General features: G+C 35.8%; 1 protein-coding gene and 1 non-coding gene across 11 annotated transcripts in view; both read left to right on the plus strand.

The window, feature by feature from the left end:
• Positions 1-6,293: 6,293 nt before the first annotated feature.
• Positions 6,294-6,375, plus strand: TRNAS-UGA (transfer RNA serine (anticodon UGA)). The gene has a single exon. It is a non-coding gene; the product is annotated as a tRNA-Ser (tRNA).
• A 67-nt stretch (positions 6,376-6,442) lies between these two features.
• The window catches only part of LOC105044793 (uncharacterized), a 28,872-nt gene continuing 14,015 nt past the window's right edge, over positions 6,443-21,299 (plus strand). The window contains exons 1-6 of one of the 10 annotated variants that reach the window (XM_010922802.3): positions 6,443-6,729; positions 9,497-9,592; positions 12,288-12,481; positions 12,598-12,795; positions 14,451-14,510; positions 15,090-15,513. In XM_010922802.3, coding sequence (XP_010921104.2) covers positions 9,502-9,592; positions 12,288-12,481; positions 12,598-12,795; positions 14,451-14,510; positions 15,090-15,236 — 690 coding nt within the window. In that variant the 5' untranslated portion in view covers positions 6,443-6,729; positions 9,497-9,501 and the 3' untranslated portion in view covers positions 15,237-15,513. Of the gene's footprint in view, positions 6,730-6,769; positions 6,918-6,951; positions 7,299-9,484; positions 9,593-12,287; positions 12,482-12,597; positions 12,796-14,450; positions 14,511-15,089; positions 15,514-21,299 lie in introns of those variants that run through there. The other 9 variants (XM_010922804.4, XM_029264490.2, XM_019850824.3 and 6 more) reach the window with 9 other exon arrangements.

The raw sequence follows: 21,299 nt of genomic DNA on the forward strand, positions 1-21,299 counted from the left end.
ACAATAAAATTTGTTTTCCAAACTGACATTGAGATTTACCTTTTCTTTTGAAAAAATGATGTTTCTATAAATCAATAATAAAGAAATGCCACACAACGGTTTCAACGTTACCTCTCGTTCGTCTCATTACCAAAAACAAGCAAAATTACAACCATGCGGCAGCTTTGTCATGATCGCCTCCGGCAAGTGCCGTTAATATTTTATAATCGGGTCATTCAACCGTTAGGCCCATGCATGGGCCCAACTCAACAAAGAGCCATTACGTTCCAACGGCATTGTTGATAATTCTAACATAGCATCAGGTCATCATTGTCATCTTATAATTCTTAATAGGGGTACAAACAAGCGAGCCATTCGTGGGCTACTCAAGTACGATTCAAATTTAAACTCGATTCGATTCAGTTATTATCAAGCTCGAATCAAGCTCAAGTAGCAAGATATTCGACTCGAAAACTCGCGAACTTACACAAATCTATATATATTTTTAATAATATTATTTTTAATTATAATATATATATATATATATATTATTAATAAACTAATATTTAATTTTAAACTTGAGTATGATTTGCTTGATATTCAAAGCGAATCGATATCCAATTTTATCTATTTTTTATCAAATCGAGTTCGAACTTGAAATATTAAGACTTAATCGATCTCGAGCTGAATTTCGAGTCCGAATATTTTAAGTTAAATCGAGTTCAAATTTTTAGCTATTCAATTTGATTCGACTCAATTGCACCCCTAATTCTTAGTAGACTCCACATCACGATATTTTCTTCTGGAGCATTGGAGATTAATATTGATCTTGAGAAAACTAGGAGGTGAGAGATTCCAAGTGAAGTATATCACCCTATGAGATGCAAGCAGATGTGGAGTGAGAGACTCAACTTCTCGAGCTATCTTGATGAACTGAACATCAGCTCTGGCTTGGATGTATTCAACTATTTACACTTGAGCTTTGAAAGGAGTAGCAAAGGGACCCTTATCCTTATTTTCAAAAATATAGGCATTCTTAGAAAACCAAATATAGTAAATGATGTAATAAGAAATAATCACTCTACGCGACCCAATGATTTCAATGCTCCTTCTTAAAGTACTCAAAAAAGGGTGACAATGAACTACAGGGGCACTTTGACGACAGCTCGACCTAAGGCGATTTGCCACACTCCGCATGCGCTTTCATAATGGAATGTAACAAGCACCATTGGCATGCCCCATTCCTGACAATCTGGAGGTAGAGAATATAAATCTTTAAATATGGGTTTCGATTCAAAGTTTTGCCCATCAGCTGTTGCCTTTTCTTTTTTTTCTTTTTTTCTTTTTTTTTGTTTCTCTTTCCTCTTTCATGTGAAAGGTGTCACGAATCAGGAATCGACTCTAATAGCAACATGGGGATGTCAACTTTATGATGCCACTGTCCCCCGGCGAAGGCAAGGAAAGCTTGGGAGGATCTTGTTTATGTAACTGTTAACACCCGGTCCATTGGGCCTTAAATCGTAAAGCCCAAAAAAAAAATTGAAGAAGACTCTCTGCGGAAGTCTTCTTCCATCGTCGATGACTCCTAATTGGAGTCGAAAAGGCCGCCGGAGAGAAGTCAAACTCCTCCCCTCTGACTCTATTTAAGGGAGGGGACCTTTCCCCCTTCCTCCCATCGTGAAAACATGGAGCGAAATGGCGAAGATCGTCAAAAATCGTCCGTGAAAACCCTCACCGTGCTCACCACAATTCCTCATCGGAGAGGTCGCCGGAGCTCGAGGTAAGCATATGGTTCTCTTCCTCTCCTCTCTCCCTTCCTTCCCATGCCAATGTGCACGCTTGCCGGTGACTGGAGTCATCGAATTTTGTCAAAATAAAAGTTTGATTTTTTTTCTAGTTTTTGGGACGCCAGTGGTCGCCGCCAGCCACGGTTTTGGGTTCCTTTTGATGGCGGTGCGCTCTCCTCCAGCCGCCGACCATTCTCGTGCCAGCCGGTCGCCAGTCAACCAACCTTATGAGGGGATCTCATGGTCCCTGTTTCACCTGTTTCACCCATGGGAGGCCATGGGAAGAAGAAGGAAGAAAAAAAAAAGAAAAAAAAGGAAACAGAAAAAAGCAAAGAAAAAAATAAATAAATAATAAAATAAAAATGAGAAAGAGTTTCTCTCTCTTCTATCTCTTCCTTCAGTCTGAACCCTTACTTTCTCTCTCTAAAATTTTCTCTCTCTTGTAGATGTTTCTCTTTCAAAGTTATCTTTCTAAAATTAGCACTGTGAAAGGCTTCCTTTTGATAATTCTGATCGAGTTTAGTGAAGAGTCCAATCTTAAGTGGAGTTTTGATCTGTGATTTGTTAGATTTAATTTTGAAATAATATTAATACAAGAATATAATTTTGGATAATAGGCACTGAAGAATTTTCTAGAGATTAATCGATCTATTCATTCAGTGGTCTGTGAAAGGTAAGTAATGAATCATCTTTTCGAGATATTTCATATTTGTTCTGAAAGTAAATAATTATTCTTTGAAATTATGCATGATTTATGAAATTGTGTTTTGAAGAAAAAGTGATTCTGAAATACTATGAGTTTATTGATTATAGATATGTTTCATAAAAATTATGATATATTATGATACAAAAGTATTTTGATACAGATCGGATTTATACTGTCAATTTAACTATGTTGCAGTGGGCCCTACCAATGGAAATTATATGTTGGTACTTAGTGGACCCTGCCAGTGGGGGTTGTGCGCTGGTATTTAGTAGATCCTGCCAATGGGGGTTGTACGCTGGTGTTTAGTGAATCTTGCCAGTGGAGATTATGTGCTGGTATTCAGTGGACCCCGTCAATGGATGTTAAACGTTGATCATAATCGAAGCTGTTGAGTTACGAGTGTTTTGAATCGAATCAGATTTATAATTATATTATATGTGAATATTTAAAAAGATTGGATTTACATTAAATCAGCATGAAATATATTTTTATATTTATTTGTAGTATTATTCTTAAAAATTATATAATATCTGAAATATCTAGTTGAGATATTTGTTACTTACTGGGCTGTCTAGCTCATTACCTTTCTTTCTATATTTTAGATTCTGATAATTAATTACTAGCGTGGAAAATAATATTGGAACAGAGCTTTTAGAGGCGAGATTTAGCATTGTCAACTTCATTGAAATTAGATCTATTGTTTTATTTTTAGTGAAATTTTATTAGATGTAAAATATTTGATTTAATTATTTAAATTAAAATTAAATAATAATTATTAAATTTATTTTGTTGTGATGTATTGATATCGTAATGAGATACCTTGCATGCTTATGGAAAGAATTTTTCATAAGTATACGATGATTGCCGCGACCTTCTACTCGTGATTTCGGTCCGGAGGTGTGACAGCAATCAGAGTCTTCAATACTTCCATGTTATTTTTGAGGGAGATTCGAGGACTATCACCAATTGGTTATCGGATCCAACGATCCACTTTTTGATTTTGTCAAATTTAAAATATAAATAAATAAATATATTATATTATATTATATTATATTATTTTTTGATATACTATTATATTATATTGTATTGCATTTTTAATGTATTCTCTTTTAATTTGTATTTATGTAAACAATACGTACAGATATTTAAATTGATAGCATGAATGAAAAAGTGTTTTCCATATCTCTTCATCAGAACCACATTGGATGAGAGCCAAGATTTACGCTTAGAGACCTCATAGACTGCCGACACAAAATTGATACGAGGGATGTACATTTTCTATATGTTCGATGCTGCAAATGGCAGAAAAAGAGGAAATTGGTGATACCTAGATGTGGTTTTCTTTGGTAAAAAGCTGGGAGCCTCAAATTTCTAATATTTGACTGAGGTAATGACTTCCAAAATAGATTGCAGGAAGTGAAAGGCTTCATCTTTTGCTGGAAGAATGTATGCGCCGGCCTCTATTTTGGAGGGAAAGAAAAAATAATTTAAGGTTTTTCTATGGGGCCACTCTATGGAACGTAGGGGCATCCATCTAGACTCTTGGAGATATATTTGCTCCCCAAAGCAATATGAGGGCTTATGTTTAACCTCCTTGGTTACTGAAAAAAAAAAAGCTTTGTTTTGTAAGGTAGCCACTCAATTAATTTTAAGGCCTCATTCACTATGGGTGCAAGTAGTTACTACTAAATATGGGATCCTGTGAATAAAAATTCAGCTAGATGCTCTAATACCTGGACTAAGATTGTTGGTCGAAGGATGAAGGTGGAATACCAATTTATTTTGACGATCGGACCAGAAGATGTGGTAAGAATACTAAAATGTTCCTCGGCTGTCCCAACTTTCTTTGCTTGCTTGGCCAACTTTTTGTAAACATACATATAGACTTGGATGGATGGTAGGGGCATAATCTTATCACATCAGATAGAAAATCGGACATCAACCTGTTGGCTTCTCTATTCCCATCAGAAATGATGAATCATATTGTGTCTATTCCCCTTGCTCAGGGCTATTGGTCTAATCAACTATGCTGGGGACTGAGCAGGTTTTGTAGTGTTGTCCTCAAATACATGTATCAAATCACTCAACAACCCCATCTATCATAGAGGAATTCTTCCTTCGAATGGGTCTGGAAGCTGGACGTACCTATGAGGATAAACTCTCTAGTGGAGGCTGTCGTGGCGCAAGCTCCCGTATAAGAAACTTTTATGCAATAGAGATATCCTTCATCAAGATCAATTGTTATGTGATTTGCATGAAGTAGACATTGAAGACTGCTCTCGTGTGATAATTTGTTGTTCCTTTGCAAAAGATTACCGACAATCTGCATTGCAAGCTTGGGTTTGATGCTCATCCATTTTTTTTGCCGGAAGTAGAGCTCTTCTTTTTTAATTCCTAGGTAGAGAATGGCTCGAAACAACTCATCACTTGCACTGCATGGCTAATTTAGAGGGCCCAAAATGAGAGATTATTTCAGCAAAAATTTATGACCCCCACACAACTGATTAGAAATACCATATGTGCATCTCCTATGTTTTTTGAGGTAGGGATGTCTATGTAGCTTGAGAACCGATCATGGAATTGGGAAGCTAGAAACTTATGTCATCAAAATATTATCTATCCTAAAGTTGTTTATTGGCTTCCCTCATCCATGGGTGTTTTTAAGTTAAACTTCGATGCCACTTTGACTTCTATCGGAGTAGCTGCTGCTTTCATTATTAGAGATGATCAAAGGACTTTGTTGCGAGCTAGAGGCAAAGTATTGCCGTCCTCCTCTGCTACTTATGCTGAATGGTGGTTGCGTAGATAGGAATCAGTATGGCTCTTAATTTTTCATATGAATGCTCTAAATTTATGGATGGATGGGGACTCACTAACAGTCACAAAAGTGGCCACAAAAAATTCAGGGAATACTTCCTCATTACATCCTTTAGTGCAAGACTTGATATTGTGGAAGCATATTTTTAGGAATTATGTGGCCAACTAAGCAGTTGATTTCCTGGCAACAAAGGCTCGAGAAGTTGATATTGATATCTATCTCAATGACTCTATCCATCCTAATCTTGCTATAATTTTGTGAGCTGATACTAGGGGAAACTTGTTTGAACGATGATGATATTGATAATGGTTTCAATTTTTTGATGAATTGCCAATTGAGATTTCCTCGCCAATCAGCAATTATATGTTCATGGCACACTAAAATGTTGGAGGATAACTGAATGTATCGGCTCTGAGTTCATCTATGCATGGGGTATTTTTTATGTCTCACATTTGCATGGTTTCTATTTATGGCTCCAGTTATTAGCACACTTCATAGGTGGAGCAATGATGGCTTGAAGGAACAGACCTATTTGGTGAAAAGCTGGCGTACTGCAACAGCTGCGAACCTATTATATAGCAAGCCACAAACATATTTTAATAGGAACAGGGCAATAATACTGCAAGTTGGGAGCTCTGGATTTCTTCTTATTAGGTAGGTGAAGGTTCTGTTGGTTTGGCTCATTTAAGGCACAAATTTAGGCATCAAGTGTGGAGCTATACAAATTATCCTTCGATCAAAGAATCCATGTTAGCTATTATATTGTGCTCTCAATAAGGATTGCACAAGTAGAGCACTATTGGTTCTACTTATCGATTATATTTTTCGGATAGAATTTTAAACTTTTGGATGTATTTACATATCTATATAATTGGGGAAAGATATATTGTATATAAGGAGTTTGTTTTTTTTCTCAAGTTGCAAACTTGGTGACTTTCTTTTTCCTCTTCTTGTGGGATTAAATATATATTAAATAGCATATACTAGAAAAACGCTAGCAACTGTCGATATGTCCGAGTGGTTAAGGAGACAGACTTGAAATCTGTTGGGCTACGCCCGCGCAGGTTCGAACCCTGCTGTCGACGTTCTATTTTTTTTAAATTTTTTAGTTCTATTTAACTAAGTGCCAGTAACGTCACGCTTCCTTGTGGCCTCCGATTAACGACAGCGAAAGTAGAACTAGGTGCCCGTAACGTCACGCTTCCTTGTGGCCTCCGATTAACGACAGCGAAAGTAGAGGCCTTGTGGTCTCCGACTAACGTCAGCGAAAGTAGAGGAATTTATCCAATCTTATCCATGGCGACGGCGGCCGCCTCTCGTCTCTGCTCTCTCCTCTCCCTCTCTCTCCCAATCATAAGAAGTCAGCCCTTTCCCTCCCATCGGAGGCTTTCGAGAGGAGTAGATACCGAGGCCCCCGCCCCTGGTCTTCTCCCGTCAAGGTTTCCATCTATATCAGTTTCTCTTCATCGATAAATTTCTCGATCTTTCATCCATCTCAATCTGCAAATTAGGGTTTCAAGATCTAAATTTCTTTGAAAAGATTTTGTTGTGGGTGGTAGTTTTAATGATCCGACTTTTTTGTCGGTAATGACCTATGTAGAGAGAATCACCGGTGGCTGAGATCTTGGTGCGATATTATTGTTCTTGCCATGGTTTATTAGATGTTGCTTTCTATATTTGTTGCTTGGATTTGTTGTAGATCGGGTGTTAGGTGCGTGTCTTGTCTCCACAAAACTGGTGACTCTGTCGAAATTGAGTTGGAGTTTAAGTTGTTGATGTGACGATGGTATCTGGATTTTAGTATAGAGACGTGTGAAAATGATGATTTTGTTTTTATATTGATTTTTTGATTTGTGCTCTGGGTTTACAAGATCAATTTTGAAGAGAAAATAATGGGTGGACTGAATTGAGTGTCAGTTTTCTCGGGCAAAGAAATTGAGATTTGACTGGATGGCTCTTCGTCTGGATTGCTGCTTTTTGGATATGACATTGTTCTAGACTGCACGCGGTAGCTTTTTCTTTCCCTCTTAAGTTTTACTTTGTTCATCGTTACAAGTTCGTTAAAATTGGATGTAGATTATAGGTGTTTTGAACGGGAAAGTGGTGATGTTTTGGATTGGTTATTGTTAAGGTGCTGAGGAGCATATCTTGCTAAAGTTTCTTCCATCAGTATCAAAACTGTAATGTTATCTTAGATGTTCATTTGATCTACCTGTATGAAACCGAGGGTCTTTGGGCGTCCGGTTCTTCTGCTTTTTGCTGATTGAGCTTTTAGCAATACCATGTGTGCTCTATTAGGAATGATGCAGACATGGGATACTGGATATTAGTTTTGCTTTTAGGCATTTAGGTGAGAAAGATGCTACGACTTTGCTAATTAATTCTTCAAATGTTGTTAGAATTGTCAGCATGTGAGTCAAAATTAGGGATGGTAATTACGCCTCTGTGTCAGAAGGTCTCAAATTAGGTGATTGATTTTTGTAATAGATTCTGAACGCCTCCTGGTAGATCTTACCGTCAGAGTGACTCAAGTTGTGGGTGAGTGTGAAAGCCACATCTATTTGGCAGCATGATTTGGTTTACTGTCCTGTATATGAGCTATTTGCATTGAGATTATCATGACACCATAGTAGATGCTCTCTTATGCAGTGCCGACATATGTAAGCATATTATTTAAGGAGTTGCTGTTTGGAACAAATTCTTGGAAGCTTGAATATCAGCTGGAATGAAGATGGCTAGGTTTTGAGATCATAAAAGTGTACCTGTTATTTGTTTGTAAGTCTTAAAAATTGGGGCATTGGCTGCATGAACAATGGAATTTCAGATCTATGAATGTATTCTGATGATTTCAAATTTTCAGTCCAATATGTCCCTTTTTTGTTTTCGTGGAGCGGGGAGGGGGAGGGGTTTGGGTTATTTGTAGGCATATGTTTTCCATTGTTAGGTTTCATCTGATTCCTATCTGGAATTGTAATATAGGTTGCTGCCAAAGGATCAATTTTTAGAGATTCTGAGGCCTTTTTCTTTGAGAATTGATTCCAAGAATTGTTCTAGGAATAACGGGAAGCTGCTCCTTTAGATGGACTTTCTGTGACTTGCAAAATTGGTTAAATTTTCAAAATGTTTTCTTCTAGCTTCATTGCCCACCTAAACTTCATTGTTATTCTGTTGAAAAATCATATAAATCGATCATTGATGCAATTTGGTGTCAATGGCAGATTAATGTTGCATGCATTCTGATGATCTTAGAAGACAGTTTTCATGCAACTGCTGGATAATTCTGTCTTTGCAATTGATGGCTACATAACAATGATAAAATTTAACGTTTCCTTTGGAAATGATTGCAGTTGAAGGACTTATGGTTAACATCATCAATTGGATATGTTTATGCCTCTGAAACGTGAAGACTATGCAGGAAAAAAGCATAAAGAAATCAAACGAATTGATTATATATCTTTTGTAACATTTGAAAAGAACTTAAAATTTGTGTTTGAATAAATTAATTGATGAAACCTCTGTCTGGGGAGTTTGCAGATAGATTTATATATAGGCGTGCTGTTGTATGGCATGATTTTGGTTGATAAAATATTTCCATTTCCCAAGTTTGCCTCCAGAACATGCCTGTTAGCTCTATTATGATTCCTATGTCACCCGGACATCTGATGTTTTGATTCCATGCAGCAGGAACCTAAAAAGGGATTTTGTTGTGTCTGTCAGTTGATTTAACTCCGTGCTTCTATACTGTTTGTCCATGCTAATAATGGACTAAATCTTCTCCTCTTTGTTTTATTTATTTATTTATTTTTTCAAGAACTATTGTTATCCAAATTTATGCAAGTTCCTTGCACATGTCTGGTTAGACTGTCATCTTAGTGTCACTGTTTTGGAACCCTTTCTTCTGGTGACTATAAAATACTTATTTATGGGGACCAGAACCGATGTCTTATTATTGATAATAAAATTGTATACTTTTTTGTTGCGATTTTATGTAAAAGTATGTATATAGGAGTTGACATAGGACCACTTAATCAGATTTACCTAAAAGCAAAATAAGTTGGAATATTTGTGTTCACTAATTCAATGAGTGATATCCATGAATTATGTGACAAGTGTAGAAATGATTTTGTCTTTGTTATAAGAATATATATATTTTAAAATAATCTAATGCATGTAAAATTGACATCCATCAATTAGTTTATTTGACAGGTATAATGTGGTTGAGAATGAGGTTTATGCTGCTTATGCTGGTCATCAGCTGTACCTGTGCAAATGCTAGAAATTTGATAACCTTGGATATCATGGGTAAGTCTGAGTAATCTTTCTTTAACTGCTTTCTCATTCATATTATATTTATGACATCCCCTTTGATCAGCATTTCTGTCTTTGATCTAACATTAAATTCTAAAGGTGATTCAAGTATTTAAGTAATTGAGAAAACTAATATGATTAATGATATCTTTATTAGAACGAAGGATATTAGAAGAATATACAGTATGCATAGTTGATATAGCTCTTTCAGCTTCAGTTTTGTTAGTGTGAGTTAACTGAAACTATTTGTTGGTTCTTTCTTTTTCCTTTTTCTGCTTTTACTCTTTTTCATTAAAATTTTGTTTGGGTGAAGAATGCCTTTTATCAGTGTGTATATCTACTATCTTGTGGAAAATATTGGATATGGAAGTATGGTTTATGCAATCTTGTCCTTAGACTGAAGAATATTATCAGAAGGTTTCATATAACAACATCTATGCGATTGAGGTACCTTTTAAGCTCACATATTTTCAGTATTGCTCAAAATATCAGCAATTGGCATATACCAAAAGCAACTTGTTTTCTTTTGTGTGTGTGCATGCCTTGAGGTTCTACTTATTTTTGTACATTGTAGTTTGCTGAGTATGAAGTTTTCTATTCATCAAAATTTTGTCTTTAAAAATGTATTGTAAACAATTACATGATAGAGGCAACTAGTTTGACTAATGAAGTTTTCATGTTAAAATTTATGATATTGAAAAAATGGTTCTGTATCAGTTGTCAGGCTTGGTCAATGCCTTTATTTTTTAAGGCAATCCATTCAGATAAACTGGATTTAGTAAATACATCTTGCTAGAGGAATTTAGTTTTCCTAGTTAACATAAAATGTTGAAATTTTGAAGCTTATTGAGGGCTATATTAGATATGGAAGTGGTTGGCTTAAGAAAGATGATCATTTTATTTGTCAATGACAAAATGACCTTATATATTCAATCGTATATGAACTGCATTCAGCAAAGATAAAGATATTAAGACACCAAACAATCTGGAAATGTGGACATAAGCTAAGAACTATATGTTTCATACTCCAATTGTTTTACCTAACTCAAGTCAATAGGCACCTTTGGCTTGGAAGTTGGAATTTGAAGAATTTCATAATGCAAATATTTGAAAATTTACCTTTTTTTTCTTTCTTATTTAGGGCAATGATTCTCTTATCTTTCTTGCAATATCAGTGATGATGAATTAGATAAGAAGCATAAAGCATGATAAAATCTAGCTTTTTTATTTTGTTCTAGAATATTGAATATCAAACTGATAAAATAAGGAATATTGATCATGTGTTTTTTGTGTAAACCTGGCTTTAGAGCTGCTTTGTTATGCTTCAATATTATACAATTTGTCAACTAAATTGAAATGAGTTTTTTTTGGAAGTTCTAGCTTAATGGTCTATAATAAGATTTGAATTAGTGAGTCCTTTAATGCTAAAGCATCTATTTGTTTGTCAAATAACTTTTTACATTGAGATTTCATGCTGGAACTAACAAATAAAACATTTCATCATATTAATGCTTCAAAAGATTAATCCAGAAAGATCATTAAACTCGATGTGGATTACTTTAGGCACTATGGGCAATGTTTTGAAAATCGGACCGGAAGGCAACTCGGTGCCCTAGCCAGTTATCGGTTCACTGATCGGACCAGTTTAATCAGTCGATCGGATCGATGCTATCAGCATGACAACATACTGATATCATAAATATATTTTTTATTTTTAAAATTATGAAAAATATAAAATAACAAAAATAAGAATAAATTTTGGAAACTTTATAATTAGGGACCAAACCCAGGTTTAGGTAGGAATCTAACAAATAAAAATTAATTATGGATGTGGAGTGTGTGTGTGTGTGTTTCCATCCATGATGGATAGGTGATTGCATAGTGGCCGAGCCTGTACCAGCAGCGGCAAAGCTTCCTAGGTGAGTGAAGCGAGGGGAACGAAACACTATTCACCATGAGGAGGTCATCCATCTTCAGCAGCAACCAAGGTGACGTGGTGGTAGAGGTGCATGGTGTTGACGAGATGAATATCGAGTAACATATTGAGCTTTCCTTCACCCAATGCTGTTGCTAGGTGTTGCACGAGGGCCACAGTGGAAGGGGAGAGGGATGAGTGGTGGTGGTGGCAGCACAGATCAACTCTCTATTTGGTACGAAGAATGGATAAGGGAGAGGAGAATGAATCTTCCATTCATCCTCTCATATATTTGGTAAAATATGGAAGGATAGATTGAAATTATTCCTCAATCTCTAGCTATTGAGAGGGCCAAAAGTAGAGAGAGGGGCATGAATCAGGAGATTGGAGGAGGGAGGATAGAGGCTCGAGAGGGGGACTCGGTGGTCAGTAGGGAGGGGCTGGAGGACGGGGAGAGACACACACATAAGGGAAGCATGCCTGATGTCTAGTGCCATTGGTGTTGCTGGCTATCTTCCACTTCCATCCTCATCAGTGTTGTAGGGGAAGAAGGAATCATTCTCGTGCAAATGGGAGTGCCAAAACTTATTCTGTTTAAATGATAGATGCTGTTTTTCTCTGCAATCAGGTTTTGGGGGCATATCTGGTTTAGGGCCTAACTAGTTGATGGTTCAAGTGATTCAACCGGCTACTCCACTTTGATTTTTAGAACATTAATTGAAAAAATCCATTAACATGATATCTTGAAATGTTGGTGATTTTCTGTTTTTCCAGTTATGCCAGGGGATTACAGGATACAAAGTGAAAATAGAATGTCTGAATCAATTGCAAGGAATGAAGAATTGTGCACACTATGTGAAGAGTATACTTCCCAGGCTATGTATTATCTTGGTGAGAATGAGACCCAGGTTGAGATTGTCAATACCCTTCACCAAGCTTGTTCTCGGCTGCATTCTTTTGTGAAGCAGGTAAGGTTGTCTCATTAGGTCAATATAAGTTGGTAGTCCAAGCATAAAAACCTTTCTTTAATTTCCTGAAATGACTTCATGCTAATATTGTGCTCTTAAACTTATTTTCCTGGCAGTGTGTTTTATTAGTAGACTATTATGCACCTCTTTTCTTCATGGAAGTTGCTACGATACGCCCAGAGCAATTTTGTGAAAAGGTGAATCTCTGTGAGAAGACAGTATTGGTTCCTTTACCAAAGCATGATGATGCCTGTACGATCTGCCATCATGTTATCCAGGAAATTCTTACCAAACTGGAAGATCCTGACACACAGGTATACTGTATCCTTTTGGTCCATGCTATTTCATAGCCAGGTTCTTGCTTGCATCTTAAGCTAACAATGATCTCTGATACTCTGGATGGGAGATTCTGAAACAGAAATATCCAGCAGTCATCTCCAACGCATTAATTTTTCTATTGCTTAGCTCAATCTGTTATAATATATTTTTCACTTCCATCAAATTCATTATATGCTATTAAATGTCTAACTCTTTCTCTCTCTGCAACAATGTATTTTCATATTTATTCATGTTTGACTTATTATTTCTCTGTAAACATGCATTGTCAATGTATTGTTATGCTATGCAGAAAGAACTATATTATCATGTTTTATGCATGTGTTGGTCATTTATTGGCTCATATGCTTACCATGTCACATTATGTTTTCATTTTGCATGTATCAGTATAATTATATATGGTAGCATATTGTTGGATGGCTGAGGAATATGAAGATTCAATAGTAAAAATTGTGTTATGTCTAATACAGACTATTCTATGTAGCTTTGATGCAATAGCTTATTCTATTCAGCATTGTTACAGTGGCCAGAAATGTTCTGAGATTTAAAATGCATTTTTATGTGTTATAAATACATATGTTGGTTATAATCTAAAAAGGAAGCTCAAGAATCTTACACAATTGACTCTCAAATTGACACTGAACCTTTCAAATGGGTTCCAGAGTACTTGCCTGAGCATCTATACACAATACAGACTTTAAATCATTGAACTCTACTAGATTAATTGCCCTGGTTAAGTGACCAGAGAGCAACACTCCAAGTCTTTATTGATGCAGTATGGACAGGAGAGGATAAAAAAGCAAAGTTTGATCAATTCATCTCTAACTCTACTATCATATTTCCAAGGACTCAAAATGGTTACACACACTGCATTTTCTTCTGAATACATCATATACAATGGTCCTACATCTCATATACATGCTTATTCTATAATATCATTGAGACTAGGCATGCTACTATGTATCTCTACTGCAAACTACCAATTAATATTAAACTTGCATAAATGATAACATATCTGGCATTACTTATTCCAATGGGCTCTAGAATTACAGCTTCAATAATGTGTCTGGTACATGGCATTTTGCATAAAGCATAATAGAATGCTTAGTGATATTAATGAATGCTAGGTCAATACTTACTGATGCATGACCTTTAGTTCTTTGCTTATTCTCAGAATTGTATGGTGTTGGCCAAGCTGTAATTTAGATACAGGATGATATAACGAAGGACAAAGTAACTTGGCCATGTTAGAATAATTTTTTTCAGCTTTACTGGTTAGTAACGACGTTCTTAATACTACTCTTTAGGTAATCAAGATACATGCTTGACTTTTTGTGGGCCCCCTGACCCTTGTTCTCTGTTTTTCTTTTCAAGTAGATGTAAGATGTGGTCACATCTTTGGCTATCTTTGTTGATCTATGCAGTTTGGTGACCTCCCTTTTATTGTTGGACCATGGCCTCTGTTTAAGTAGATACAATTTTTTTCTCTGCAAAAGATGTGTAAAAATATAGTTTGACCTCTCAGGATCTATTCCTTTGAACTTTTGGAGGTGCCGATATTGCTTTTAAAGATAGATAGATATTATATATATTGCTTAATGATGACCAATATTTTCCTGTGAAAAATCCACAGCTTGAGATAATTGAGATGCTTTTGAAAGCATGCAACAGGGTGGAGAATTTTGTGCAACAGGTAAGCAACATAGCACCTATCTTCTAATCAATCAAGTATTAAGTGACATGAGACCAGAAATGACCAAATACCTTTAAATATTGCTGGAATTCCTAATAATCACTGGGTATCTGTGGTGTTTAATCGGTAATGCAATTTATCCTGTGGTCTTGGCATGTTGAAGGTGGTGATGACCTTGTATTTGCCACCTTTAAGGTTTTTTCTCTCTGTTTTTTCCTCATTTTTTTTCTTCTTCTTCTTTTTTTTTTTTTTTTGAGTTGGGGGTCGGTGCCGGGGGCGGGGAGGGTGGGTGGCGCGCGCGGGGGAGGGTTTGTTGTGGGATGGTGGGTGAGGAGGTACCAAAGCTACTAAAGTCCTATTTTGGTTGACCGGGTGAGATTAAATTGTGAATGGACTCCTGACATTTCTGGATTCCTTTTATCTGAATTTCTTTGACCGGAAATTAATTGTTAAACATCCCAAAATTTTAGCCGAAGTGAGTCATTAGTCATTTTTCTTTTGGATTTTGCTTATCAGTGTAGGTTGGGGCTTTTTCCCTTCTCTCGTGATTTCTTCTGCTTATCTCATTTCCGTGTGCAGTGCAAGAGGCTGGTCTTCCAATACGGTCCACTGATAATGGCAAACCTTGTTAAGTTTCTTGAGACAACAGATGTCTGTACTTCAATCCACGCATGCAGAGCCAGTCAAGAAGTGGTGGTTAGGTCAGAATTCCTAGCTGTTGGTTAAAGCTATGAAAGAAAAGTTTTGCCAGGAAGGAGGCAGAACAAATATGAATGTATAGAAGATCTGGGGAGTGGGAAAAGAAGTTGCCGTGGAGTAACATTTTTTCCTCTCAATTGTTGTTAAACTTGTAATCTTAAAGTTCACATTTGTATTTTTCCATGGTTGGAAATTGCCTCATCCATTGGATTGTATTCTTCTTCTTTAGATCTCCACATTGTACGGTATCTTTTGTCTACCAGCTTGCAGTTTCTTCAACCTATAAAGTATCTTTGTTTCTTGAGTGTCTGCTTCAAATGATGACAGGATTGGTTTTGGGTTTTCTTGTCAGGTTCCATCTCATCTTCCACTTTTTGTTTTTGGGTTCCTCCTATCTTGAGGTTTTGTCTCAAATATTTAGGATGGACTTTGTCGATACTTATTCCGTGACTTCAATATGCATTCACATTTACAACTATCTTTTATATTACTTATTTTAAAATTAATAATATGAAAATATATTCTTAGTTATAGCTACTTGAAGAACAGCCTTCTACACTGACAGCAACCTGAGTAGCTGAGTCTGGCTGGAGAGAGACTCACTCTTGGTTCTTGAATAAAGAGGCCTTCCACATGCTACCATCCCTGCCTCTGGCAAGTGATCTTTAGCAGCGCTGGATTTCAAGGTCTTTTATGCTTCTAGAAAATGAAATCAACCAGCAGATTTCTTTGCTAATTTTGTGTCCAATGATTCATCATTGAACCCATTATTTCAGTTTCTCATTTTCCTCCCCAGCTAGTTTGTGGCAATGCTTTTTCTGGTTGCTTTTTCATTAGACTTCAGTTGCTTTTTCTGGTGGATTAACAAGCATATGCTAGCATGCGCTGGCGTGTGAGGAAAAAAAATAACTATATGAAACTGTTAAGATCACTGATCATTAAGGATAAAAGGAGTAGTATTGATAACATTGGTTATTGATGAGATATTTTCAAGAAAATGGTGCATTGCTTACTGATGTGTTGCCTTCTAACTTGTATCAAGCCTCAAGTATCTGGCAGCAGAATCTCTTCAACTAAAGATAATAACACCAGACTTTTTTTTTAAAAAAAAAACGTACTTCTGTTTTAAAACTCAGTACGCCTTCCCTCTCTCTCTCTCTCTCTCTGTGTCTAATTTCTTTCTCTCCTTCTATCTAAAAAAACAAAACTGATAGTAAATTATAAGGAGCTCAAAAGGTTAATAATAAAGAATGCAATTTTCTTCCTTGTCCCCTGTTCTTTTTTTTTTTTTGTTATCCTTTCACTTTAAGTTCTCAGATTCCTATTTAAATAAAATTGCCCGGTGATCGGAAGCCTTTGGTTACATGAATTCTCATGAGTTCTTCACTGCCATAAAAATCAGATTCTCATCACGATTGATGATGGAAATCCATGACTATGGACATTTTTTTTGGATTTTTTAAATATGTATATCCTTATTAATATTTGAAATTATGAAGTATTCGCATAAATTTACTATTTGATATATGTCTCATTGTCTCATAGATCATTCTTTTTGCATATCTTTATAAAAATCTAAAATTATGTGTATACCATCTGAATACTTCTATGTATGGCTTAATAAATTATCTCTTTTTATGTAGATATCTTATAAATTCTTTCTTGTGGTGTATATACTCTTAATTCAATAAAGATTGGTGTACAAAAGAAAATACTTTATAATAATAGACACGCAAAGAGTAAATTTTCTAGGGTATATTTATAAAAAGAAATAATTTATAAGAGTGCGTATAATAAATTTGTAAGAATATATATTTAATTTCAAATATTTATCAAAATATATATGTAATTTTTCATTTATGTATGGTGGGTGTGGACGTGGGCGTGCGTGGGTGGGGGTGGCCATGTGCCCGATGGTAGGACCACCATAGATATAATGGCGGCCAAGATCATCATCTCATCAAGAGTCGTGAAGTAGCGGTGGACTGGTAGGTCCAACGTTCCTCCGACGGAACGCAGAAGACGATAGACTCCAGACCCACCCATACAATGGACAAGACTCCTGGGTCGCACCTAATCTCCATCGTGGATCATGAGACGTACACGTTCGACTGCGGCGGTCACCAACTATCAGCAGCCAAGAGGATAACTCACATGTCACGGTTCAAACCAACACTTTCTAGGATTCAAGATAGCACGCCACTCCACCCATATTTATTATAGAAATTGACTGATAATTAAAAAGAGAGGCAGCTCAGTCCCATTCGCTTGTTTCGTATGCCCAGAGGTGGCGAACTCGTTCTCGACTTTTCCTTCGTTTTTATTTCAAATGGCCCCCGCCATTGTAATCGGAGTGGCCACACCAGCCATGTAGCACCATCTTATCGACATCTAAATTATTGCACACCAACTTTAGCGCTTTTCTTGTTCTTTTTACAAAGCAGATAAGTTAAACCCATCTAATATGGACACATGGATACAAATCAAATAGTTAAATATCCTCGAAAGAAAGTGGCAAAGAAGCACGATCTACAACATATGAAGCATGGGATCCAGAGAGTCTCTGAATATATTTTATCACCCTTTCATTGATAAGTGTGTTGTAAGATTACGGAAAATAACATGGGGTGCATTTATCCAAACTTTCTTATTCTTTTCTTGGTTGAAGTTACTGCTAGCAGCGTGCTGACTTGGTGCTAATTATGCCGCAAGAACCCTTTCGATCTTATCGCATATTCCATATCCATATGTGTTCTTTTTTGGTACATAGGCATGTGGTTTGATGGCGGCAATTCATTCTTTAGCTGCCTACCGTGAATGACCCCATCACAGCTTCTAAGAACCGTCTCTGTTCCAAGATTCCTTTCGGTGTGGCTTTCTCACTGAGTTGGACTGATTTGAAACCATGACTCAAGGTGGTACCCCTGAAGCTTCGCAGTTGCTTGATACCTCTTTACCATCTGTTTCATAACTCACAATTTAGAATACTGTAATTTCCTTTAACTTCTATTTTCATAGCAGTTTTTTTTATTTCTAGTAAGAGTTTGGAGTAGGTTAGCAGCAGCTTACCAATTCAAACAATAATGGATGCGTTAAAGTGCAAATGGCGCTCTGGATTCAGTATGTTTCCTTTTTGAAGACATCAGTTGCCCTCGGTGCTTTAGGTAGAGTCTAGACAAGGATGAGGTTACAGGGAATCTAATAATTTCGACTAATTAGAAGAAATTAAGAGTTATTCTACTAAAAAAAAAACCAAAAAATTCGATTGAAAACAATGGTTCCAATCCACAAGGACCGATTTATGAAAGTTGGTTCCACAAGTAGTGGTGAAATCTAAGATTTATACTTTCCTCGAAAATTCGGCTCCGAAGCTGCACAACTGAATAGGATGGCAACAAACCTCAAGAAACATGTCAATTCCTTTGTATATTTTTCTGCATGTTCGTAAAATGGCGGATATCACAATAATTCGACAAGAATTACTCCATTCTTCATCTTTCTCGGGGAGGCCGATGACGACACAATAAATGAAAAACCAAAGTAGAAACAAAAGCAACCACCAACTACAGACCGGTTCCTTGCTCTTTCGGCACCATCAAATCTTTCGAAGCTTATCAGACCTTTCAATGGTCCAAACTAACACCAGCCATGCAAAATGTGGCACATTGATGCCAATGCTCTTGTCATGCACACTTGCTGGCGCCTCTTAAGCACCTCATCACAAAAGTGGCACTGAATAAAAGCATCATTGACATAACATCAGTCCCTATATATAATGCTCCATTTTTGCACAAAGACTTGGAGCTTAAAAACTTATTTTTAGAATCGAAATTTGTAGATACTTTTAATCAAAGCTGTGGCATCTACTCAACTTAATTTTGAAGTCCAGCTATATTCAGATATAAGCTATGACAAAAGGTCAGTGATATTTACTGTAGCAAAAAATTGAACCAACTGCCCAACTGGGGACAGAATGCTACATTAGAGATAAAATTTTTATAATCAGACCGGTCATGAAAAAAATTATGATCGAACATGCTTCGAAAATATCCATCAAAGATGGATGACCGCACGCGCTTACATGCATATATTAAAATATTAAAAAAAGAGAAATAGATAAATTTTAAAAGTATTTAAATATTTTAGATAAACATCATCTGTCTTTTTCTTTTTTCTTTTTTATTTTATTTATTTTTTTTTTATGGGTGTCCTAAGGTATGTGGTAGATAATGATTGTCTGACTATAATATTTTTTATAATTATCCAACTATAAATTTTTTTTTTTTCTACATTAACTCTTATGCCAGTAGAGGCGGCGATGTCCACGAAAACACGCGTGGAACCTATCAAATACTAGCGGCCAACTTCTTCCCACGTGGGAAGGAGGAAACAAAGGTAGCAACATGGAAGGCATGGGCAATAGTTGTTTGAATGTCTCTTTCTGCTCAGGGGGGAAGAAGCAAGTGTCTGGAATGGACATAAAGCACTTCAAGATGTCGACTGAAATTTTATATATATAAAAATAGAAGGTACCCTTTTGGAATAACTTAAAGATGATACTTTTTGCTTTTGTCCATAAAAATAAAAACCAGGTAAAAATGTTCTTTTCATGCCAAGAAATGGTTTATGTTAACTTTTCCCTGGAATATTTACACCTATCATGATTAGGCAAATCATAAAGTTTAACCAAAGCTTTATATGCCTACTCTATGCTTGAACAAAATGCAGCCTTGGTTATTTCAAAATGGAATTTTCTATTCACTCGATAGAAAGTGGTTACATTATATTTAGTAACTAATATGTTATCTTAAAAATATGGTAGCTTTACATCAATTATTTTGTAATATTATTTTATGCATCCGCTAGTTGAAATTTGAGGCGCCTTGACAACCAAGCATTCATCGTGTGAATTAGATTTTTAGATTATTGTTAACTAGTTTAGTTTACATGCTTTGAAGTTATATAAACAATACATTAAAAATGTACTTATGAAATTTTATTTGGTTTGAAAATATTCAAATATGAGTTTGTGACCAGTTAGAAAATTCTTGATTGAGAATGTCACCATTTTGTTGACATTATGTCTTGCAATAGAAGGGTTACATTGATTATGATCAATTGTTCTGGACTAGTTAAAACTTGTTAAAAATGTCTTTCTATTGTCATTTTGATATTATTCATTTTTGTCAAAGGTGTACTATGATGACATTGTTTTTGTTTTGGAGATGAAAGTTCTTCAATTGTCTCTCCCTCTTTCTTTCATTATTTTCTCCTTCATATGATTTATCGTCTCTCATTTCTCATTTTGATTTAGCATAACCATGTCCCAAGCACTAAAAAATTTCCGATAAAAAAAAAAAGTTCATCCACAAAAAAGGATTTAAGAGAGTTCCCATATTATTCGAAAAAAATATTTGGTTTGCTAATGAAAGTGAACAATAACTGTATCTCTGTATCTAAACCAATGGTCGTACATAATGTTAGGAATATAAAAGCTAATATTTTCATGAATACATCAAAAAATCATCTAAATATATATTTAAAGAAGACTTTTCTATATGATCAAGGTAGACTATGAGGATTGGTATGTATTTAAAATTAGACACCTTCACAGGGACGCACCTGATTTTTGTTTTTTACGGCAACACAACTTTTCTATATAATTAAGTGAATTTCTTTTTTCTTATAGCAATCAAAAGCCTAGTACTTTCTTGAATATATTAAAAGAATCATCCATGTTTAAAGAAGTCTTAGCTGATTGATCACATTAAACACCTCAAGGGGACAGGTTTAATTATCCTTTTTTTTTTATAGAATCAAGGACACGATAGAGGCCATACAATATAATTGAGAGTAATGGAGCTTTCATGACCCTTATTTTTTATGTTTGAATGACAAATCTTATGATCATAAGCCTTCCAAAAACTATAAAAGTGGTTAGCTCATTCTCTTGCCTTCAATGGTAGGTCCAGCAGAGCACATACCACATTTCAAGCAATGGTTCAAAGTCTGAATGGATGTGACAATAATGCAATCAATTCATTAATTAATCAGTTAATGAATGAACTATTTAAATCATCAAATGAGAAA

Source organism: Elaeis guineensis, chromosome 5 (assembly GCF_000442705.2).
Source record: "Elaeis guineensis isolate ETL-2024a chromosome 5, EG11, whole genome shotgun sequence".
In the NCBI taxonomy this organism is placed as follows: Eukaryota; Viridiplantae; Streptophyta; class Magnoliopsida; order Arecales; family Arecaceae; genus Elaeis; species Elaeis guineensis.